The sequence below is a fragment of the Pleurodeles waltl genome, chromosome 10 (assembly GCF_031143425.1).
Source record: "Pleurodeles waltl isolate 20211129_DDA chromosome 10, aPleWal1.hap1.20221129, whole genome shotgun sequence".
In the NCBI taxonomy this organism is placed as follows: domain Eukaryota; kingdom Metazoa; phylum Chordata; class Amphibia; order Caudata; family Salamandridae; genus Pleurodeles; species Pleurodeles waltl.
Window position 1 is genome coordinate 625010327 of NC_090449.1, and position 20671 is coordinate 625030997.

At 45.2% G+C, this 20671-nt stretch overlaps 1 protein-coding gene across 1 annotated transcript in view; it reads right to left on the reverse strand.

The window, feature by feature from the left end:
- The window catches only part of RHEB (Ras homolog, mTORC1 binding), a 172618-nt gene that overhangs the window by 35397 nt on the left and 116550 nt on the right, over window positions 1-20671 (reverse strand). The window contains exons 5-6 of the mRNA XM_069211096.1: window positions 10392-10448; window positions 10252-10299 (exon numbers count right to left, since the gene is read on the reverse strand). Coding sequence (XP_069067197.1) covers window positions 10252-10299; window positions 10392-10448 — 105 coding nt within the window. The remainder of the gene's footprint in view (window positions 1-10251; window positions 10300-10391; window positions 10449-20671) is intronic.

The following is a 20671-nucleotide window of genomic DNA, read 5'->3' on the forward strand; positions in this document are numbered from 1 at the left end:
CCAGGGGCAGGGATTAGAAGACAAGATTCGCAGGAGGCATCATATTGCCTTTCCCCAAACTCCAAACTGCAGATGCCATGACTGTCTGACCACAAGTTCTTGGCCTATGCAGTTTTGATTGACATCCATCCCATCATCCGTATAAGAATCACATTGTCTGATGTCGAAGGTCAGTGAGGGTGGCGCATGGTCCTCCTTCGGCATGGGACAGATTATGTCATACTTCAGAGAGCGTCAGACCAAGATCGTGATAGGAGTTGTTGAATGCAGACTGGTTCTTCTGGATAATCAGCTTTGAATTAACAGCCTGGCCCCAAAACATGTGTTAAACCTGCCAAATCTTGGATCCCTGCCTGTATACGTAGAAGCCAGGTGCAGTGGCCCCACTCTCCCCAAAAAAAAAAGAAAAATTGACATTGAGTCTGTGCCTTGCGCATTATCTACTAAGGGAGGAGTCACAGTCCATCATGAGACGCAAAGATCTCTTCAAAGAAAAAAATATATAACCCTGCAAATGTCTGTGCCCATCACTAGATGTGGGAGTATGCAGAACATGTTCATCTATAGCCACACACGCTACAAACTAACAAGTTACTTAACTTTGGTAATGCTCCTTCTGGTGGGTATTCTATCTAACCGCAGATTTCTCACCTTACAATAGCCCACAAGTACCAGACCCGATCCAGAGAATTGTGGAGCAGTGCTCTCGCACACCGATAGGTGGCACCTTGAGGTTCCATATTGCCCCTGAAGTGAAGAAGAAAAGCTGCACTTAAGTGCCATTCTGCGTGCTGACTTCATGAACAATTGTTGCCAACAGTGTGGTTATCACTAACACAGGACATCTGTAGAGGTCACAAGAGGCCACACTACAGAACGGGGCATTGAGAGGGTAGTAAGGAGTCTGCGGTTAGATAGAATATTCACCAAAAAGACACCCAGATAGATACTTTAAACTGCACATTCCTCAACTTTGAACAGATACCAAAGCAATACCTCCCAAAGGAGTGAGATCAAATAACGTCTTGAAGAACCAAGAGGGTGAAAAGCGCCTGTTCCACAGGACCTTCCCTGTCGAGGCAGAAGTGCTTCATGAACATATGAAAAGACGCCCATGTCACAGTATGCCAGTTATCAAGAAAGGTACCTCAAATGCAAATGTAATGGTGGAATGGGACATTAGCACTTACGGTAGTTGTTTGTTGGCAGCACAGAAAAAGTTGATGTAGAAGATTGTCCAACTTGATAAGGTCATTTTTTACACTCTTTGCTGCTCCAGAATCCCCAAAAAGAGATGAGCTTCCACTTGATGGTCCTTGGTACGATCAACACAAAAAGAAAAAACTTTTAAAACTCTTCTGGGTCTAACCGACTGAGCCTCTCCTCCTCTTTCAAAGGGTGAGGTGAAACAGAACACCAGTAAAGTGATCAATTGCACAACAGAGAATGTAGTGTCAATTGTTTCTAAGGAAGTTGCCTAAATCCTCAGCATCAAGTTATCTGGAAACGTGGTGGTTGTACTGAAAATGCATGCAGTTCAGTCACACAATGAACTGAGGTGGATCAGGAAGATGGACTTGAAAGGCCCACATATGAAGAATGTCAAGATAAAGATTAAGGTCCTCCTTGGCATCATAAATGGTTGGGGCAGGGAATGCTTATGTCAATTCTTTACTAAGTGATCACAACAGGTGATTTAAACAAGAAATGTTGGTCTGGCAAATGTAAAAAAATAAATAAAAAAAAGGCTAAAAGAGCGGACAACCTTTTATCGTGGCCACTGCAAGTCATCGCTGGGCTAAAGACAAAATAAATGTAGGGCCTCCAACAGCTTGGGTTGTGAAGGATCAGTGTCCCAGGCACGACACCAGTTGCAAACTTGCTTTAGTGCCAACTGTAGATGAATTCCATGGTGGGGTAGCAAGGAGGGCATCCATCACTTTAGATGGTTAACTGAATGTAGTCAATTGCTGGTACTAAATAGCCATGCATGGAGATTTAAGTTGTGGACGTTTTGAAAGAGGCTTGTACACTGTTGGCGAGATAGGAAATCTTCCTGAAGTGGCAGCCTGGTATAAGCATGGACGGATGTTCATGCTCAACAGCTCTGGATACAACGCACTCTTCTCCTGGCCCAATCCAGAGCAACAAGGATGACTTGGGCCCTGTCGTTCTTGATCTTCAGAACTCAGGGCAGGAGAAGACTCTGGGCAGGGGAGGTTGGAGATGGAAGGTGCACATCACAGAACACCTGATGCAGCAGGAACTCCAACGCACTAAGTTGTTAACACAGTTCTTGATTGTGGTGAAAAGATTCAGCCAGGGTGATCCCCGCTGGTCCTAAAATGGGCAGTGACCCAAAGGGTACATGGCAAACTGAAAACACTCTGACCATCTTGAACCACAGCTACCATAGGTGTGACAATATGAGTCCTCCAAGAATGCATTTTATGCTCCAGGGCCTACGACAAAAAGGATCAGAGCCAGAAGAAGAATTTTGAAGTTGTCCTTCTGCAGGGAGGGATTCATAAGTGGGAAGTCAAGGACAAGCCTGAGGCCACTATCCTTTTTCGAGATGAAAATATAGCAGGAATAACAAACCTGCCTTTATCTCAGTCTGGTAATATCACTTAACACATCCATTGATAGCAACAAACTTACTTCCTGCACTAGGATAGACAGATGGTCTTACAAAATTAGTTCTGGTGCTTGAGGATTTTTGGGTAGTGAGGAAAGAAATTGTAGGGCATAGGCCTTTTCGTAACAAGACGTATCTGTCAAAAGTAATAGATTATCAAACTGGGAGGAAATTGTTGAATCCTGCTTCCCGCCAGTTGGGTATGAGGACACACTAAAATAGTTTGTTGGCCTCTGTAACAATGTAAATGGAATCTGGAGGACTTCTGCCCTTGCTGGCCTGTGTGCGGTCTGCTGCATCACTGGCTGTCAAGGTGTTGCTGTCAGCATGCCAGTCCCACAGATTAGCACCAATCTTTTCAAAACTGATGGGGAAATTGTACAAACAAAAGGGAATGCAGCAGACTCATAAGAAACGCACCAATCCCTCTAAGTTCCCAACTATCCACAACAAGGGTGAAAAAGGCAGTCCATCAAAGTATCAGTAGTGTGCAACACAACCATAGCTCCTGCTGCAAAACAGGCTTAATGTGTACAAGAAACCCAAATAATGAAAACTATAATGGCGGTGCACCACCAGTTGTTTAGATATAAAATACAGAAAGTCCAATTCTCCTATGGTAAGGATGAAACAAATCTTCTTTATTATTGTTATTGTTTCCTTCCAATTCCAAAGGATATTTCCACAAAGATCTTGTTACAGCATTGTAATGACAGCCAACGCGTTTCGCCCTTTAGCATAGGGCTTCTTCAGGGCTATATAATGTCCAGTCGGTCAAAATAAGAATATTCTTAAGGACATATTTCTAATATGCCAAAGTTCGTTCAGACTCTCGAGACAGTAGTGTCCATGGCCATTGTTCCAGTAGATGGCCAATTATAGGGAAAGAGGTCCGGCAGGCCAGAAGGGGTACTACAGGGAGCCAGAAGTGCACTAAGATTTGCAGCTTGGCCTCGCTGAACACCTCTTACTGCAACTGGGTTGCCAACTGCCCAGGAAACGCAGGGCAGATCTGGAAAAAAAGGAATCTGTTCAACTTAAACACTGACACCTTCGTACTTTCTCTTTGAGGTCAGAGGGGCAGGAAGGAGTGGAGTCTCACTTTGCTTTATTATGCTTGGACTTCCAGGAAGATTTCAAGTGGGAGGTGGAGCGCTCGAATGAACAGCCCCAGGAACATGCCGATAACTTGGGTGAAGACTACTAATTCTTGTGTTTGGCGATAAACAAATTCGCCTCATGGTCCCAAATTGCCTTCAGATGCATCAGGATGCATTTATCACACAACTTCGAGTCATGTCCCGAGTCCAGACACCAAAAGTGTCTGTGACCACAATCTGATTCCTCAAGTTGTGGCCAGGTTTCAATCCTGTAGTTTTTAGTGTAGACACTGTTCCCCATCACACTGTTAGACGGTCATTTTTAACAGTTGTCAGAAGGCTGAGAAGGTTGGGGAGGACCTTTGGCTCAACATTGAAAGGGACAAAAAGGAACAGATGTGGCACTTATATGTGACTTTGTTCTATCACTTCTGGGGTGCTATGAAGCTAGAGCAGAGCTGCCCAGCTCCACCTCTTGGCACACAGAAGCACTGTTATAAAATTCTCCAATTCCAATCTGATAGAATTATCAGTATGAAAATGAGGTGTAGAAAGGATGTTTGAAGAAGAAAATCCAAGCTCATTGCTCCAGGATCCTTGCTAGAGCAGAAAAGAAAAAGACTGCTTTCACTGACAGGGCTGAATGGTATATGGGAGGCCTGTGATTCATTAACGCAACAGTCCTCTATATATATATATATATATATATTACTTTTTCCACTGAAAAAAACCAAAGGTTACAGGGACGTTATAATTAGGTCATGAATTTATACTCACAAAACCATAGCTGTTAGAGTTATTTCAAGTAACTATAGATACGTTAACTATAACCTCATGCCCCCGCCATGCCCAGTGTTTTCATCAATAATTTTATTGCAAATGTTGTAGTGATATCAATGATGCTTCAAAGATGCCATGATTGATGAAATATATGGAGTAACTAGCTGTGCATGTCGAGGGTGCGAGTTATAGGTACCGTAGGGCACAAATTATAGATACTTGAAAAAGCGAATGATAGCCGTTCTAATCCTATTTGTTTTGTATGTAAATTCAGAACCTAACTATGATGTCCCTGTAGCTTTTGTCCCCCCCCCCCCCCAGTGACTTTAGGAGGTTTTTTCAGAGCCCCAGAGCCTTAGCGGTCCCCCTCACTTTGTTTGCACAAAGTCCCCGGGGCCATAACCGGCCAGGAGAGGGGGGGGCACGTGTTGGCAGCCAATGGGATTTCAGCATGGGGACTGTCTGATCCGCATCCCTAGATCCACAAATGTGTTTTTCACTTAATAGCTCAAAAACTACTGAACAGATTTACACTGAATTACAAAAAGCACACTTTCTGGACCAAGAACTAGCCTTCGGCCAAATTTGGTGTAATTCCACCCAGCGGTTCGGGCTGTAATTGTCTTCAAAATCCCTATGGGAAATTGCATGGTGAAAATCTGTTTTGGAACCCCCCCCTTTTTTCCTCGCCCTGCTTGACGGATCACCCCGAAACTTACAAGACAGTACCTGAAGTGAGTGGCAAATTAGTTTTAAAAGTTTTGTGAGGACTTGTCAAACGATTCAAAAGTTATTGGCAAAAACAAACAATACCTTATCATTTCCCCCAGGCATCAGACTGGATCCATAGATTTTTCTTCAAACAGTACCCTTGTGTCGTTGGTGTTGCGGTTGACGTGATGTCAGTCGTATGTAGGCATTATCCTGGCACACTGACGTCAGTTCTTTTCACAACATTCCACGCCAGAGGCGCGCAGCCATGAAGAACACTGATCCTGGTGATCTTTGGATACAGACAGAGGAGTCTCTCCTCTTCCTGAAAAGGATATCGGGGTACGTAAAAAGTAGGCAAGGTAATGGACTGGCCAACATGAACAGGTGTGACCACTTTAGGTAGGAAAGAGGCCCTGGGACGAAGCAACACTTCGTCAGGATGGACAGAGATAAAGGACGGCTTCAAAGAAAGAGCTTGTAGCTCACTCACTCGACGTGTGGAGGTGATGGCAACAAAGAAGGCTGTTTTTAAAGTGGGAAGCCGCAGAGGACAGTTATGAAGAGGCTCAAAAGGAGCGCACATGAGGAAAGTGAGTACCAAGTTCAATTCCCACTGGGGCATTATGAACGCGGTAGGTGAAGACATGTGGTTAAGACCTTTGCGGAATCTCCCAACAATGGAAGATTTAAACAAGGAGGGTTGATCAGGTAGTATGAGGAAAGCAGAGATGGCACAGATAACCCTTAAGGGTGCCCAAAGCAGAGACCTGCTGGGCAAGAGAAAGTACAAACCAAAGAACCTCAGACAGAGGTGCAGAAAGGGGATCCACAGACTGGTTGGTACACCATGCCACAAATTTATTCCAACAACAGGCATATACTGTTTTGGTGCAGGGACTGCTGGCTGCCAAGATAGTTTGACCTTCCACCCAAAGTCTAATGTTATCATCTGCCGCTGCTCAATCTCCACGCAAGAAAGCAGAAACTGGACAGGTTCGGGTGGAAAACCATCCGCTGCTGCTGCAAAAAGATCCTACTGAAGAGGCAGTTTGAGTGGAGGATTGATGGCCGTACTCAGAAGCTTGGGATACCATTCTCTTCGTCCCCAGTCTAGGGCCACAAGAATGACTTGGGGCCCAGTCATTCTCGCTCTTCTTGAGAACTCTGGGCAGAAGTGGTATTGGCGGAAAGGCATATAGAAGGCCTGAGTTCCACTCGAGATGAAAAGCGTCGCTAAGCGAGTGCTGCCTTGGAAACTCCAAGGTGCAAAACAGCTGATATTGTGCATTCTCTGCAGAGGCAAGCAGATCTAACCAAGGCTCTCCCCACTCCTGAAAGAGACCTTGCGGATGGAGACGCCTTTCGTCGACCATGCAGATGGGTGAGTTTGTCTGCTCTGGCGCTCAGAGAGCCCGCCAGATGTTAAACCACAAGGGATATGCCTGATGTTCCAGCCACATCCAGAGGCACAGAGCATCTTGACAAAGGGTCTGTGACCCCACCATGCCCTGCTTGGTGCAGTACCACATGGCGGTGTTGTTGTCCGTGAACACCTGCACCACTTTCCCTTTGAGCGATGGAAGGAATGCTTTCAATGCAAGCCTGATGGCCCTGAGCTCCAGAATATTGATGTTGAGCCTGGACTCCGCAGGAGACCAGACGCCGTTGATCTCCACCTTTTCCATGTGGCTGCCCCATCCCTCCGAGATTTGTACCATGTCGGAGACATTCCCCTGATGCTGTGCCCACTGCAACTCGGGTCCCACCCAAGAGCCCATATATGCCATCTGGCATGTGTCACCAGCAGGATGCAGGAGGCCATGAGGCCCAGCAGCCTCAGACTAATTCTCACTGAAATCCAGGACAGAGGCTGCAACATCTGTATCATTGCCTGAATATCCTTGACTCCCCGCTTGGGAGGCAGGCCCCAAAACTGCACAGTGTCCAAAACAGCTCCAATGATAAGTGTCTCATGGGGGAGTCAGGTGTGACTTTGGCACGTTCATAGTGAACCCCAGCAAATGTAGGAGGTTTGCCATAGTCTGGAGGTGGGAGACGACAGCCTGGGGAAAGCCCACCTTCTACAGCCTGTCGTCGAGGTTGGGGAAGACTGAAACCCCTAGCTGGCATAGATGAGCTGTGACCACCGCCATCACTTTTGTGAATACCTGAGGGGTTCATGACCGATTATGAACCGCAAGTAACACCTGTGGGCAGGCAGGATGGGAACGTGAAATTAGGCGTCCTGCATGTCTAACGTTACCATCCAGTCTCCTGGGTCCAGGGTCAGATAGGACCTCAGCCAGAATAAGCATTTTGAATTTCTCCTTTCTGCGGAAGAGACTGAGGGACCAGAGGTCTAGGATAGTCTGGAGGCCCTTGTCTTTTCTGCGCACAAGAAGGTAGAGGCAATAACAACCACGACCTACTTCTGGCACAGGGACCCTCTCTATGGCTCCCTTGGCCAAGAGAGCCGTAACTTCCTCACGGAAAAGTGCCAAGTAATCCTCCATCATCTGATCGTAGGATAGTGGCATGGCCCAAGGGGTTGTCTCGCAGGGGAGGGGGTAGCTAGTCTAGACGATTTGCAAAACCCACCTGTCCATCGTGATGGATTCCTGAGTGGAGCGGGTGTCTGCGAATCCTGCCTCCAACCGGTCCATGATGGAGCACCGGACTAGGACAGTTTAGATGCTGCAGCAGAGGAAGCTAGGGGACTGAGGGGTCTGGGGAGCCTGGGCGGGGTCCAGACAGCTGGCTCCCTGATCCATAGAAACATTGGATCCTGTATCCTCATCTGCACAGAGGCTGGGCAGCATGCGCAGCACGATGGCTGGAGGGAAATGGACTTGGTCGAGTGCCCCTTCAGTAGCCATGAAAGGAGCAAAAAGTGGACACATGGGGGGCGAGGAACAGCTGTGAGGCCAAGGGATCAAGCCGTAGCCCGGGACTCCTTAAAGGGCTCAAGCACCGAGTCAACTTTGTCACCGAAGAGATGGGTGCCATTGAAGGGCATGTCCATAAGTGATTGCAGGACATCCCCTGAAAAGCCAGATGTCCTCAACGAAGCGTGGTGCCTTAAAGCCACTGCAAACTATCTGCCTAGTGAGTTGGTCATGTCCAACCCACAACGAATTTTGAACTTGGCTGCATCTCTCCCATCAGTAACAGCTTGGGAGAGAATGCCTGGGCCTCTTCCGGGGGCCAGTGAAAGCATGTACCTGACCGTATCCTATAAAGTATGGGAGAAGCGTCCCAAAAGGCTCAGACCGCAACTTCTTCCCATGTTAGTCCTGTCATTTAGATTCCCTACCTGGGGATGAGGAAGGGAATGTGCCAGAAGAGGAAGAAGCCTGGATGACCAAACTCTCAGGCGTAGGATGTTGGGTAAGGAATTTAGGGTTGTTAGGCACAGGCCTATGGCGGCAGGCGATTGTCCTGTTGACAGGAGCCCCTGTGATGGGTTTAGACCATGTCCCCCAGCAAGACATCAGTGAGGGCTTCACTGAAGGGCAAAATGGGTTCAGAAGACCCAGGCAGAAGTAACTCAGTCAGGAGGTTAGTCCTGGCAGCAACCGAAGGTAGCTCGCAGCCTAGGACCTCAGCCACTCTTCTCACCACCAGTGAATATGAGCTCCCTCCTCCGTAGCCACGGTGGGGAAGAAAGCATGCTAGAGTCAGGGGAGGTGTCAAGACCAGCCCAGTCCACCTCAGGGCCAGGGTCATCTAGCTGGTATTCCAAAGGGTCCAGTAATCCCTCAATACTCTCTATGTACCCACAGGCATAAGGGCCAGACTCCAACCTGGGGAGCAAAGTCCCCATCAAAGTTTGAATCAACATCCGGTGACATTGTTCCGGTAAGGGGTGGACGTCAATCGTGGGCCCGACCGATGTCAGGTGCATCAATTTCTGTACCAGCGTAAGGAAGGTCGAGATGGCAGCACCGCATCGGTGCGGATCCTGTAACAGATCCTGGGGTGCCCGCTGAGGCCAAAGCTGCCAGCGCGGAACCCGAGGGGGCCACCACCAACCCACTGGGTCCGAAGGCATCAAAGGAAGGTCAACTGCCCAAATATGAAGCACATGGCCTCTGAAAAAAACAAGTTGGGCAGGGGTGGCTCCGGCTCCCAGGAACTCAAGGAGGCATGCAGCCGACCCAGAAGCAGGCTCTGAGGACTGAGGCCTAGAGTGACGACACTTCTCCCGCGTTGATGACTTCTTGTGATCCGAATGTCCAACGATTTGGAGTGAGACGAGGACAACTGATGATGGGTCCACAAGTGGTCTTGTGACCCTCCTCTCAAGCGAGACCAAGTGTGATGCAGAACAGAGCACCAGGCCGCAATGAGCTTTATGGATGCCCCCTCAAAACCTTTGGGCTCATGGCCTGGCTCTCAGAACATGACTTCGGGTCATGGTCGCGCTCCAGACATCACAAGCACACAAGGTGCGGATCACGCACCGACATCATGCGGTGAAAGGAGTCACACAGCTTGAATTCAGTCGTCCGGGACAACTTGTTGATGCACCAGTTGGTCAAAAAAAGTCAACAAAACTTTGAAAAGTCAGTCAAAAAAATGACAGAGGTTAGCTCTTCTCGGAACCTGGCTGGCGTGGAAAGAAATGAACTGGTGTCACAGCGCCACCTATATACCACCACGACGTCATCACAATGGGCGGTCACAGTGCCAGTGGCAAAGTCGACCCACACCACCTGACGTCATGCAACGGTACTGCTCCAAGAAAAATCTCCAGATCCAGTCGGACACCTGGGGAAATTCTAAGGTAAGGAATCTGCAACTAGAAGTCTTTATCAGATATTTGGAAATTGTTAGTTGTGAGGAAATGCTGTCAATAACACATTTTTACTACTTGTAATGAAGGTAAAACAATTGTGTTATCCTGACTTTTTGGAAGCTCGAACTGAAACCTGATTTTTTTGTTTATTCTAAGTAAGTTTGATCTTCAACTTGGACCAGAAAGGAGAAAGGTGTGGAATTCTGCCACAAAATACTTACCGTTCCATGTGCAAGTCCTTTTTATTTCCAACCAACATGATGGGGATTCTGTTACAAAAGAAGAATGCATTTTTAGGGAATAAAAATAACAAATCTTAAGTAAAATTCATGTATTTATATAAAAAATGTACAACACTTACTGTACTTTTCCAACCATATCCAAGAGCTTCTCATGGATAACTTTAATCACTTCAAAACTACAGAAGAAAATCAAAATAAATGAGTTAACTTAGGGAGCTGGGGGTCGGGTGAGGAAGGGAACTCATACTAAACTGAGAACATCTGTAATAACCTGTAATTTGCAGAGATCATTTGCAACATTTTACTGCATGACATTAAGACAAGAAAAATCAAACAAGGAAGAAACTCAATTTCCTAGACACTACATGAAAATTAGGAAGTTCATTCAGAAATTCAAAATATATCTTGAAAATACAATTGTTTTCACAAAAAAGACTGTACAACATAACTGATATATGCAGATCACTAGTAAACTAAACAATATCCATTGAAATACCTAACCTGATGGGCTAGTGACTGCCTTACTCGTAATGAACATTCAACCCTCATTTCCACAACACTGCCCAATCAATGCCCCCTCACACACCTTCAGTTAGGTGATGGCCATGTTATCTGGCACTGTGTTATAGCCACTTGCGTCAACTAATGCTTAGCCAGATTTGGCTTAGGTATATAACCTGCACACATTTCCATGTAAGGACCGTACTAAGACACAGTTCCTTAGTAAAATACCAATTACTTTCAGTGGCTACCTTAAATATACTGCCATCCAACCATAAAAAGAACAAGTGCAGGCTAATGTTCAAGCTCCAGCCAACAGCTATTCGATTTCTCACCACTTGCCTGAGAGCCCTCCTACTGTTAAGTAAATCTGCAATGCCCCTCTCTCTTACAGGCCTCTTCTCTGATTCTGATGTAGACATTTTGCCAAATTATCCAGACCTCAACCAGCCAGGTTACAAATTGCTGCTAAATGTTTATGCTGAATCTTTTGTCAGAAATTGTTGGAACCCGATTTAAGTACCCTAAAAATATAACACCCTCCATAAATTTGGGCCTCATAGCCCATTTTCACTGGTCACATTTTATGCAATGCATCTACTGTAAAAGTTCTATTTAAATGCGGCAGTCCCTGGAGTAAACGTCTCTGGTTATTTTACCACAGACCTTACAGTGCCCCAATCAATTCAGTCCTGTCCCCGAACTGAAGAAATATGCCATCCTATCCTTCTTTTCTTTTTCCACTGTTCTTGCTAGGGCTTAATATATTAAGGACATTTCTGTACAGAAACCTGCACCTTTCACCAAAAGCTTTGCCTTTGAACTCTACAAAAGCATTTTGGAATCCTTATGTAACATCTCGACTTTCTTCCTAGTCAGCCATAGGTCTGCATTTCAGTACATATAATGCAGATGACGTGGTGATTAGCAGCAATGGCTGCCTGGTGCTGCTCTTGATGTAAGTGAACGGTGTACTCACTCCAGTGATTATATTCTAATCTGTCACCCGTTTGGACCTAAATAAGATGCTCTAATACCCCTTTCATGTTCTTAATCTAGGTTTCAGGAACTCCAGAACATGCACATTGTTTATTCTTGGCCACCTTTCAAGGCCTTCCCCCTGACTTAACCTGTAACAATGCAGAATCCAATTTACAAGGAGCATAAGTGGACAGTGTATTCCTGTCTTCAACAAACCTGGGTTAAATATATTCCACTTCAAAGTAAAGGTGCCCAGCTCCATGCCAAGATCTTTTAACCAACCTTGAAGTTTGCAAACATCTGCATTCGGATGACTAGTTTTTCCTCTGTCATGTCCAGCTGAGAGACTCCCCACTCCTTTACATTCCGCTGGCACTGCCTTAACCCGTTCTGTGCCTTGGACGTGGTGACCTCGTCCAAGGCTACAGTTCCCGTGTGCCTTGGACGAGGTGACCTCGTCCAAGGCACGGGAACTGGGGGGAGCGCTAGCGAGCACCCACCTGTGCACCCCACCCACCCCCCCAAGGCGGGGATGGAAGGGGAAGCCCTTCCCCTTCCATCCCCCACCCCCGTGACGTCAGCGCACGAGCGCGCGCTGATTGGGGGGGGGGCAAGAAACCACTAGGCACCAGGGATTTTTTTTTTTGGGTGCCAATGTTACGAAGGGGGAGCGACCCCGTAGGCAAGGGTCGCTCCCGGGCAGGGGGGGTTTGGGGAGGTGGGGGGTCAAATTTATTTCAGGCCATTTCTGCCCCCACCCCCTGGGGCCGGCTGAGCTAGAGACCAAAATCCACAGGTAGGCACTTTGCAAAAACACCTCTGTTTTCTGTGAAAAAATATGTTGTGTCCACGTTGTGTTTTGGGCCATTTCCTTTTGTGGGCGCTAGGCCTACCCACAGAAGTGAGGTAACATTTTTATCGAGAGACTTAGGGGAACGCTGGGTGGAAGGAAATTTGTGGCTCCTCTCAGATTCCAGAACTTTCTGTCACCGAAATGAGAGGACAAAGTGTTTTTTGGGCCAAATTTTGATGTTTGCAAAGGATTCTGGGTAACATAACCTGGTCAGAGCCCCACAAGTCACCCCATCTTGGATTCCCCTGGCTTTCTAGTTTTCAAAAATGCGCTGGTTTGCTAGGTTTCCCCAGGTGCCTGCTGAGCTACAGGCCAAAATCCACAGGTAGGCACTGTTTTCTATGAAAAAATGTGATGTGTCCACGTTGTGTTTTGGGCCATTTCCTTTCGTGGCCGCTAGTCCTACCCACACAAGTGAGGTATCATTTTTATCGGGAGACTTGGGGGAACGCTGGGTGGAAGGAAATTTGTGGCTCCTCTCTGATTCCAGAACTTTCTGTCACCAAAATGTGAGGAAAATGTGGGTTTTTTTAGCCAAATTGAGGTTTGCAAAGGATTCTGGGTAACAAAACCTGGTCAGAGCCCCCACAAGTCACCCCATCTTGGATTCCCCTAGGTCTCTAGTTTTCAAAAATGCACAGGTTTGGTAGGTTTCCCTAGGTGCCGGCTGAGCTAGAGGCCAAAATCTACAGGTAGGCACTTTGCAAAAAAACACCTCTGTTTTCTTTCAAAAAATGGGATGTGTCCACGTTGTGTTTTGGGACGTTTCCTGTCGCGGGCGCTAGGCCTACCCACACAAGTGAGGTATAATTTTTATCGGGAGACTTGGGGGAACATAGATTAGCAAAACAAGTGTTATTGCCCCTTGTTTTTCTCTACATTTTTTCCTTCCAAATATATGAGAGTGTGTAAAAAAGACATCTATTTGAGAAATGCCCTGTAATTCACATGCTAGTATGGTCATCCCAGAATTCAGAGATGTGCAAATAACCACTGCTCCTCAACACCTTATCTTGTGCCCTTTTTGGAAATACAAAGGTTTTCTTGATAGCTATTTTTTACTCTTTATATTTCGGCAAATGAATTGCTGTATACCCGGTATAGAATGAAAAAGCACTGCAGGGTGCAGCTCATTTATTGGCTCTGGGTAACTAGTGTTCTTGATGAACCTACAAGCCCTATATATCCCCGCAACCAGGAGTCCAGCAGACGTAACGGTATATTGCTTTCGAAAATCTGACATTGCAGGAAAAAGTTACAGAGTAAAACGTAGAGAAAAATTGATGTTTTTTTCACCTCAATTTCAATATTTTTCTTTTTCAGTTGTTATTTTCTGTAGGAAACCCTTGTAGGATCTACACAAATGACACCTTGCTGAATTCACAATTTTGTCTACTTTTCAGAAATGTTTAGGTTTCTGGGATCCAGCATTGGTTTCATGCCCATTTCCGTCACTGACTGGAAGGTGGCTGAAAGCACAAAAACATTTAAAAATGGGCTATGTCCCAGTAAAATGCCACATTTGTGTTGAAAAACTGGGTTTTCTGATTCAAGTCTGCCTGTTCCTGAAAGCTGGGAAGCTGGTGAGTTTAGCACCGCAACCCCTTTGTTGATGCCATTTTCAGGGGGAAAACCACAAGCCTTCTTCTGCAGCCACTTTTTCCCATTTTTTTGAAAAAAAGAAATTTTCACTGTATTTTGGCTAATTTCTTGGCCTCCTTCAGGGGAACTCACAAAGTCTGGGTACCTCTAGAATCCCTAGGATGTTGGAAAAAAAGGACGCAAATTTGGCTTGGTTAGCTTATGTGGACAAAAAGTTATAAGGGCCTAAGCGCGAGCTGCCCCAAATAGGCAAAAAAAGGCCTGGCACAGGAGGGGGAAAAGGCCTGGCAGCGAAGGGGTTAAGGAGGTGGACCATCAGTTTACATTATTTATATGCCATGTCCTTAACTTCTTCCTAGAGGGTGGCTGTCAGCACAGTTTGCTTGCTGCCTCAGAATATGCTGCAGAATAATTTCTAATTCTAGAATCTGTGGAGTTCCTGTCTTTAGTGGAGGCAGCTGAACGCAACTGAGCAGAGCAATTTCATCCAAATAAAGGATGTCTAGGCATCAGTGACATAAAGGCATAACATAACTGAAACTGATTTAAGTTTCTTATGCTAATTCCCCAGAGAAGACCACTGTATTTTTATCATTTACTGAAAAGTCATTAGATCCATTTTGAGCACTGGTCCTTAACATTCTCAAACCTTCCTCTAGGAATTTTGCTATGGGCTTGTAGGTAGTTTATTTTACTATCCTACCTCCTTTCTGCAGGGCCAACCTTTAATGACCCTCCATGTGGCGGACATAGTTTCCAACACCTTTTCTGAACAAGTCACTACTGCAATCATTGCAGTGCAAAACTACTAGTCGCCACCACTGACTACAGGGATATCACCTACAGTGTCTGATGAAAACTGATCAGAGTGGGAAGGGTGGCTGGTTCCTCCTACCCATCTCTTCCCCTTACAGGCTATAATGCAAGCTATAGGGCAAACATTATAAAGGGATTTTCTTTCATTCCCTGAAAACGAAATCTGAGGGAATTAAGTGCTGAATTTGACTCTGCATTACCACATCGCCAAGAACTGGCTGATATTCACAAGAAACCACATTTTCAAGAAAACATAATTATCGTCTATTCCTCATTATGAATGCTGGTTTCTGAAGGAACTTTAGTAAACGGTGGTCCAGAAAAAAAATCTGATCTTCCAATGGTTATGCTCTTTTTAACTGCCTTGTAAGAACAATCTGGAGAGTTACTTTATTTTTTTCCTCGTAGGCTGATTTTCTGGAGGTTTCTGAGGCACTCCAGGTAACGATCAAACCTAATTATGTTTTGTACCCAGTAGTTGACTGTTAAAGTTTCGGGCATGCCTGGTTATTCATTCAATCCCAATTCATGAATTCTATTCTCTGATTAGCCTAATAGGGTGCTGAAATTGGTGTGTTACTTGAGCGGCGTGCCTTTTTTACCCCCTGGGAGTCTGAGAGAAGAGAGAAGGGGAAAGTTTAGATGACTGAACTCACATGCTGTAAATAGTGCTCCTTCATTGGTGCCGCTATATCAATATTGATAGTTTACTTATTCCTTAAGAGTCGTGCTGCAGAAGTTACTTACTTTTAACAATGGGAGGACATTTGAGAATTTATCTTAGATTCACATGTACCCAGCAAAGCATGCCTTCTTAAGTGAAAAATTTTTTTTTCCTAAAAGCACGGAAATCAATAATGTAGGTCATTCTGAGGTCAAAGCCAAGAGTTATTTGTGTTTCCTGTTTCTGTCACAAGTCTTATTTCTGAATTTTCTTCTGACAATGGTGGGACATTTTTCTAATGGGAAATGTAAATTGAACTGCAAGCTGCTAGATAGTGTAAACTTAATCGATTAAAGATGCTACAGTGAAGCAGGACATGTTACTTACATGTAATCCTGGAGCCATAAATGCAGAATAGTCCGATCTACGTGCAGGGACCCAATAACACTTTGAATATTCTACCGACTGAGGTGGTCATCTCAATGTTGAATAGTCTGGTGACACTTCCATAAGACTGTGATAGCCCAACTTTAACAAAATGTTTTCCTGTAGAAAACTACATTAATATATTTATAATTATAAACCAGCATTTAGTGTAGCAATTAGCCATGCCACAACATCCAAAAATGTACTGCTGACTGTACAATGTTTTCCCTCCTTACCTCGTAGCTCTAGCACCCACAGGAACGCTCTTCGAGCTCTTGTTTCCCTCTTTGCGGGACTCTGCAACAGTGAGGTCCTCTGGTTCCAGCAGCGCCAGTCTTTCAATCCTCCGAGCAAGACTTTGGAGACTAATTTTCTTCAGTGGCCATGCAGGACACCGTACCAGGCAATATGAACGCTCAGTAACTTAATGGTGTTGTGCCCCTGGATTTGGGTTCTTAAACATTGAGGCCTCAGGTCTCTCCTAAATTACTGGGCTCCTCACAGTGTCATATTGGGGAGTGATGCGCCTGCAATCTGAAAGGCTCCAGAGACCTTAAATTCCGTGGATGTACATTCTGGATGGGCACCACAAGCGGTCATATATTTCAGTAATGCCAGCTTCACATTATGTACAGAAAGATGCCAATCTTTATGGATTAAGGTAGACTAAGTTGGGGGAATCTCACCTCTTCAGAACGCTGGGAATTGACCCGGGCGACCTTTTTGGCAACCCATTTATTAGCTGGGAAAGTTTGTGGCAACGTTCACCTCCCTGGGCAAAGCGGAGGCCTCCATTAACAGGGCTTCCGCAGTAGGGGCCTCTCAGCTGACAGGTTCTCTTCACGATTTCCTTCCAGGGGACAGGGCTCCGAGCACAGCCAATTTTGTTTTGAAAAAGTCTTCCCATCAAGAGGCCATAAACCCCATGCCAGAAATGGTTTCAGAGGGCACACCAGCCAGACTTCACCTAACAGTAAGTGTTCACCCTTCTTCCTAACAAAAAGTAGGGGATGTCTGGAAACTTTTTTCCATACATGGGTGACAATTGCAACAGACGCATGGGTCGTACAGAGCACTCCAAAACAAGTTTCAAGGTCCCGCCCCCACCACCACAAGGTGAACCGGACTCATCCCATCACGTTCTCAGTGTATGCCTCTGCTCTAACAGATGCATAGATTGCAGTTGTTTTACACAAAAAGGCCATATGCTTGGCCACGTTTCACCACAACTGGTTCATGAGCAATCCGTTTCTGTTCAAGAAGAGCAACGGAGGGCAGCGCCTGGTGGTCAACCTCCGGGAGTTCCGCGAGTGGCTGATATATCCCAACTTCAAGATGCAGGGTATTCACCTCCTCAGGGAGGTCTGGTGCCTTCTCAAATGGATGGCTGAACTGGACCAGAAGGAAAATGGTCACAACAAACAGAAGTTACATATCAACTGCCTGGAACTTCTCTCCGGCTACTTTGCAGTCTGGTGCAGGACCAGGGACAGAATTCAATCCGGTCTCCTTCTGAAAATGGACTGTTTGACGATCCACTATGTCGGAGGAACAAATTTCATAACTCTCTCAGTACTTACAAAGAGCTTCTGGCACTACTGCTATCATACCTCTGCCATGACCAAGTATCTACGCAGGCAAGCAAACCAAGTGGCTGATTGGAATTCCAGACACTTCCAGGACACAAGTCTGTGGATCCTGAACCCTTAGGTGTCCCCAGCCATCTAAGACAAATGGGGCCCCTTTTCAATGGACTGCTTTGCTTACATCTGGATCACCAAGTGGTCAGGATCTTCAGCTGGAGACAGAATCTCAAGATGGCCGCATCAGATGGTGCTGGATAGATCCCTCTGCCTGATGGTGTGGCAGATTACAGGGAATGCAGGAAAATCCCAGGACTTTTACGGCAGGCTGAGGTCCTCCTCTCCGAGGCATAGGCAGACAGCAGTAAAGCACTTTAAAATCAACTTTGACTAGATGGATGGGTTGGTGTGTGTGACTGGGTATGGATCCAGTGGTTGCAGATATAGTCCTCAATTTTCTGTCCAACCTGGCAGAAGATGGACTGGCTTACAGGTTGGTATACCCCTTCCATTCTGCTAGATCAGAGGGACATGCCCTGATTGATGGGACACCAATGGGAGAATATCCTTTTGCGAGAAGATTGCTTTGTGGGGTTTGCCTCTCACTGCTCACGGAGGTTAGGTATTCTACTCTCGGTTATGTAAATCAGGTCCATTTATCTCTTTTTGTCCTGGTAACCCAAAAGGCTGTTGTCGTGGAAGGAGGTTTCTGCAAAACTGGCCATGCTCTTATGCCTTGTACCATGCAAAAAGATGTCGGACATGGGGGCCCATGGCATTACAGGTATAATATTCACCACGGAAGGGGTCACTTTTACAGTCAGTAGGCAGACCAAGTCCAACACTATGATAATTTCATACCCGGGTTTTGCCGACTCCCCTAAATTGTGTGTGGTAAAATGCTTCAAAGCACATGAGGACATGACAGCTGAGTTTTGCCCCCAGGGAGAAGGGCAACCTCTCATGGAAAAGAGTAGCACGCATATGCCAGCTTCATGCTTGTCAATGCAAGAAACAAAATACATAGGTAAGGCATGCAGAACAACTAAATGATCTTTGAGTAGGCTAACTAAATTATTCAAAGTTGCCTGATATACTAAAGTATCAGCTCAGGAACCTTTAGCCAGACAATGTCTGGTGAACAGATGAATTGATTTCTAAGTTGCTGCCTTGCAAATTTCTAAATGGGGAAACATTCTTGACCCAAATCGGCAAACACTGCTTTTCCTCTAGTGGAGTTTGCTTTGGCTTTACCAGATAAAGGCTTATTTGAAAACAGGTAATAACACTTCATACAGGATGCAATCCAAAAAACAATAGTCTGTTAGGAGAATGCTAATTCCGTTCAGAGGGGACCATAATTTACAAAGAGAGTGACTCATCTTCTAGATCGTTTTTATTTCGTCCAAATAAAACTTTAGGTCTCTTTGTAGATTTAGTGATTGAAGAGTTCTTTTCATTGGACAGTGAGGATTGGACAAAAAAAAAAAAAGGAGGAAACAAAACAGTTTGATTTACATGAAAATCTGACAACTTTGGGCAGAAAAGAGGGGGTGTCCTTGAAATTACTCTGTTGTAGTGGAATATATGGTAGTGTTCAGTGGACCATAAGGCCTATACCACAGACTCCTTGCCAATGTAACTGCAATTAAGAAAGTACATTTTGACACAAGATGCTGCAATGTGGAGTTATGAATAAACTGAAAAGGAGGCGCCATGAGCTTGGAGAGAACTAGACTTAACTCCCAAAGGGGATCAGACCTTCTGATTCAAGGATATATATATTTTTTAAATCCTTCCAAAAACTCTTTGCTGGGATTGCTAGGAAAGATCTTTGGTTTGGGTCTTTTCGATAAGCCGTTACAGCAGCCAGGTGCCCTTTTAATCAAAGAAAATTGAAGTTTGCCAAGAGCAATATGTAAGGAAGTATTACATTTTCCTTGTTATGATTTTTGTTAAGGCATCAAATCACAAATCTTCTCAGTTTGAATGGATACTAAGTCCTGTTAGATGGTCTCTTACTTCTTTGAGAATTATTTATACAGTCCTGTGGTAAATTTAACTGTCCATAATGTATGCTCTCAGCAGCCAGGCTGCCCAATTCAAGGACTGTGCATTGGGGTGGAGGATGATCCCTCCCATCCTGAACAGTAGACTGTGGTTGGAATGTAGCCTCTTCGGGAGTTTGAGAGAGGGGTGAAATAGCTATAGAAACCATCATTTTCTCAGCTATCCGGAGCCTTCACTATCTCAATGACTGTTGGAACTTTTGTTCATTAACATTATGAACGGTATTAGAAGAAAAGCAAGCAGAAATTGGTTAGACCAGATCATCAAAACAGCATTACCCACTGATTGTTGGCCAACATGCTGAATATGTAGTTTGGGCATTTTGGCAGGTTGCAAATAAGTCTATTTCTGGGAATTTCCACTTCTGAAAGGCAGACAGTAAAATACTGTTGCCATTATCATTCTTGATTTTCGTAGAACTGTCTGTTGATAACGTCTATCTGGTGATTTTGAAAACCTGATAAATGTAATGCCTGAAGAGAGAGGTTTCTAGTCGACATACCACAGCCACACTAACCTGAGCCTCTAACAGAGTTCTTGTCAAAGCATAAAAATATATACGTACCATAGTTCAACCATTTTTAAACTGGTTCTCCATTTTATGTCTGTTTCAAGAGTGCCTTTTTGTAATATGCTCATGTTTAAAAAAAACTCTGCTTGGAAACTTGTGAGTTTCCACTTTCTGATGGTCTCTTGCTTAAACGCAGGTGCAGACTAGATGTGGGCTTAGCCCAGATATGCAACATTGGAAGAAATATTTTTTCTCTTCAACCAGGACTTTGGAGATGGAGATAATTGTGCTCAAGTATGAATAAATAATTCCTTGAACTTTGAACATTCTGAGACTGACCCTTCATTACGTATCTGCTTGGGGGTTGTTTTACCATTAGCAGTTTAGGCAGA